This window comes from Drosophila kikkawai, chromosome X (genome assembly GCF_030179895.1).
Source record: "Drosophila kikkawai strain 14028-0561.14 chromosome X, DkikHiC1v2, whole genome shotgun sequence".
Classification (NCBI taxonomy): Eukaryota; Metazoa; Arthropoda; class Insecta; order Diptera; family Drosophilidae; genus Drosophila; species Drosophila kikkawai.
Window position 1 is genome coordinate 2,179,006 of NC_091733.1, and position 4,473 is coordinate 2,183,478.

Here is a 4,473-nt window from a genome sequence, read left to right on the forward strand (position 1 = left end):
AGACACCGACGCCGGAGATACCACAATCGAGGATGCCGACGACACCATCCTGGACGCACGACCAGCTGCCAAGACCGCACGGCGCAGGGGACCCATCCCGCGCCGACAACACTAGCGACGAGCACCCATGTAGGGAGGACGACCATGTTTCACAGGGGCCACTTGTTGACAGGCGCGCCTGTCCAACGTCCCGAACCCCTAGTGGGGTGAACATGCGTCTCTTCCCCAAAAGGCCGTAGCCATAGCCAGTCAACCCTAGCCCACTCCATTAGGTAGGGCCCAGGGAAACACACTAATACACCTCTCCTCTGTCCTTACAGCAACAGTCTCCAGCACGCCTACCGACAGGCGTAACGAACCACGCACCCGCGGGCAACGCTCACCTGACCACCGGCATCTCTACAGAGCCACGACCGCGTCTTCTCCAGACCGCCGTCCCCCCACAAAAACGTCGACCAGCCAGAGAATGGACGGACAGGGCCATCCATCGCAGGACTACTCCTGGATGTGCGTTGCAGTTGAGGAGATCCTGCAAGCACTCCAAGGCGCCGGGCCAAGCCCGCCGCGTGTCCACAACAGCTCCGTCGCCAATAACGCCGGCCTCTTCCCACGGGCCCCAAGCGCCGACGTCACCAGCGCCGCCGACAACGGGGAGGCGACGACCGCCGACAACCACGCCGAGCCCCAGCGACCCCCTACAGAGGAGATGCCGCTTCTGTTCGCCGGCCTCGTTGGGCCACGCCGGGTCCCTCCGGAAGTTGTCCTCAGCGACGATGACGAGGAGGAGACCCACCAGCTCGGCGTCGCTGGGCCCCAACCAGCATCCTTAAGGGGCATGCCGCCCCAGGCACCCCTGCGTACCGGCCACATCGGGCCGCTGGCGCCCCCTCCGGAAGTTGCCCCGCTCGACGGCAATGACGAGGAGGAGGTGCCACGAGACCACCGTTTTGGACCCCTGCGGGTCAACCTCACGCCGCCCCGGCCACGCGATACCTCACCCGGAGATCGGGCACCCTCCGCCGACGCCGAGGAAGCGTGGAACCAGGCCATCGCCCTGTCCGACGATTGGGTCGATTTCGACGGCCTGGTGGAGGACACCCTTGGCGACCTTTTCAACAGCCCGCCGCACACGGAACCACCGGCAACAGGCGCGCTCGGGCCTCTGGGCGCAGTTTATGACCGGGTCTCCGACGACGAGGGCCGCCCGCGTGGGCACTACAACCCCACCGGCGACGACGGCGACGACAGCGACGCGACCGTATTATACGACCCCACCGCGGAGGACAGCCGGGACATACGAAGGAGGCGCACCCCACCGCCGCACCCGAGCGACAACCGGGCCCCGCCGTACATGGGCGAGGTGGAAGCCGCCCTGGTAGAGTGTTTCGGGGAAATGCCCGGGGACGACTTCAACTGGGGAAGCGGCACGAACACGGCGTCGACAATCTCGGCCGACGAGGACGAGGAGGGCCGCCCGTCAGACGCCTCGCGACCACCTTCCGCCGGGCCCGCCGAGGACGCCTCATCGTCGACAGTCTCGGCCGACGAGGGCGAGGCCAGTCAGGACAGCGACTGGTCCTACGCCCCACGATCGCCGCCCCCGCGATGGACTCCACCCAGCACTACGCCGCTGCAAAGCTGGGCACCAGCCGCTCCAAGTCGCAGCCGACCCCCTCCGCCCTCCTACGAGGAGATTTTCGGCCGGGGATCGTACCCCGATCCGCACGCTGCCGCCCGATGCGCAGCGGTGGCCGCCAGTCACGATCTGCGACCCCGCCTGCCCACCGGCGCGGAGCTGGCCGCAGAAGAGGCGCGCCGCAGGGCAGAAGACCTTAGTGAGGAGCTCGGCAACCCACCGGTTACCCAACCGCCGGCAAGTGGCCCACCACCCTCACCGACCCCACGCCGCAGAGCACGGCGCAGGAGCGCCCCATGGGCAGACAGCCCATCTAGCTCATCTGACGAATCATCGTTGGACGCCGACGAGGGAGTCCCCCACCCGCCCCGTTGGGTGCCGGCACCAGTGGAATGGACCACTCCAAACGGCACATTACCGGCAGCTCTACTCCGCCGAATCCACGGGCGCCTGGCGACACCGCGGAGACGAACAATCCGGATCCTGGAGGAGGAGGGGAACCAGCGCTTCAGGGTCCAAATTAACCGAAGCGGGAGGGTGATCATCACTCTTCACCCCTCCCGAAGATAGGGTGGAATGTGACGATGTCACAATCCCCTATATGTAAATATTGTATATATTAGTTAAGGTCATAGTTAAGTTAGCAAGTAAGTTAGGATTAGCCACACACCCACCCACACAACTGTACAGTTAACGGGCATGAAGCCCACCGTTAATTTGCCCACGAAGGGCCAAATTAGATTTAGGCCGCAACGCACAGGCGTATACATTTTGTCAACGCGGACTGTAGCTACCGCGCTGCAGCCATTTCCCCTCTCCGCTGCCGACGCGAACAGCGGCAGAGGCAGCGACATTTCCCCTCCGACGATCGTGCGTGTTTATGTTTTGGTCGTGCTTATTTACATGCCGATCAAAACATAAACAATAACAAAAACAAAGCCGACGGCCGAAAGCTGCGCTGCCCGGACCTTTTTGGCAGAGACGAGGCGTCAAGGGCTTTGCAAGCTGCGACCGCGATCACTTCTCTGGCGACAGCAAGCGTGAATAGTTGACCTCAGTCTCCGCGACTCGCAGTTATAAAACCCGACAGCTAAGTAGTACTAAGTGCAAAAGGACCCGCGTGTGTCAATTTACATCCTGGTTGCGAGCATCAGGTGAGCCGGCCGAGTGCCATGTAAGGGCAGGTCATTTGGAGTGTGGCGCAGGGCCAGGTTAGGGCCGATAGGCGTACATCAGAAAATGTGACCGTAATAATTAAGCCATAAAATAAAGTAACCAAACATGAAGTCAGAAATTTCATCGTCTTTCTCTCTCGCACCCGCAAAAAAAACTCCGCGTAGCCACAAAACAACCCTTATTTTGACGCGTGCCAAAATGTTCCCCTCTCGCTCACTCACTCGCCGAGCTGGTGGCTGGGTTTGACCGCACCAACTCCGCGTGGCCGCTGGGCAAGCTCCGGGCCGGAGAAGCGAGACGGGAGCGGGATTTGTCGCCGCTGGGTTCTCCCGGGCACAGATCTGGCGTGGGCATCGGGGCTGCTGGGTTTTCCCCGAGCTACGAGTTCATCGCCGCCGGCACGTGTTCACAGATTCCCCTTCTTCCCCCTCCTTTTCCCTTTCGATCTGCATTTTGCCCGCCATCGCCGCTGGGTTATCCCGGGCGGCGGAGATTTTGCCGGTCGAAAGAGTCGCCGTTGCTGGGCAACCGAGCGAGCGCAGGAAAACGGAGGAGCACCTGGCCATCGCCAGGGTGACCGCCCAAGATTCCCATTTTCCCGAAGCCCGAGTTCCCCCCCTTGTAAAACGAGCCCTTTTCGCTGCCATTTTGCCCCTAGAAGATTCATTAAAAATTCGGCGTCCATGTCCTGGCCGTCTCTAAAAATATAAATATTTCTGGAGAGGAATCCTGGGCCGCTGAGGTTTACCCCGGCCTAAGACACATCCTTACACCGTTCAGAGTGGCAAATATAATCAAATATAAGCCTGATTTGGGTCTATTAAGTTGGAGTAAGTGGTATGAAAAAACTGAACAAATAGTTCGGCTATTGCCTGATCATTATCTGCTGTTGTATTATCAAAAGAAAGCGAGAAGGGATGAGTACTGGGCTTACGTTTAGACTTAACAATATTATAAAACTGTTTTGGGTCCTCAGAAAACTGGGACCTGCAACGAGTCAAATAATTATTGTAGCACTGCGCGTTATGCGCAGTGGACCGAGCTGATAAATAACTAGATAGGACAGTTGTCAGTACATGTGTATAGATCGGACCAGTTGTAATCAATTATGAAATTATTCAGCCGTACGACTGTCCAGTCAGATTTATTCCGTGAAACAGTCCCCATGTCGATAGTCACATTGAAAGTAGGATGATAGTGATCTTCGGGTTGCGTCAGGGGCGCCACCCTAGCTAAACTTACTCTTGCTGGATCAGAGACAAAACCAAGATCAAGCAATCGCTCTAAGAAATTTCGTACATGGTTGACTTGGGACAGCGACATGTCAAACAAGCCAGCAATAAAATCATGATGTGTTGTAGTAAGAAGTGTATTAGTGAAATTACCTAGGGACCAAATAGCCCCTGGGATGTTAAAATCACCAAGAACTACTAAATGGTCCATATCCTAAAATCTTTTGGAGACCAACTGAATAGCGGAAAAATGGTTCCAATTAATAGGAAGTTCCGACAATGGAGGAATGTAGGAACATGTAACGAAAATGGAACTACCATTAGCTGATAGCTTCACGCAAAGGAATTAAACATCGTTGAATTCCTCGAAAATTATTAATTCGGACGTGAGAGTGGAGTCGACCGCTATAAGGATATCTCCCCCACGTC

The 4,473-nt window shown here is 57.5% G+C and overlaps 1 protein-coding gene across 1 annotated transcript; it reads left to right on the plus strand.

Annotated features, from left to right (window-relative positions):
• Positions 1-466: 466 nt before the first annotated feature.
• Positions 467-2,206, plus strand: LOC138929104 (uncharacterized). The gene has a single exon (XM_070288122.1). The coding sequence runs from the start codon at positions 467-469 to the stop codon at positions 2,204-2,206; it is 1,740 nt and encodes a 579-aa protein (XP_070144223.1).
• Positions 2,207-4,473: the final 2,267 nt, after the last annotated feature.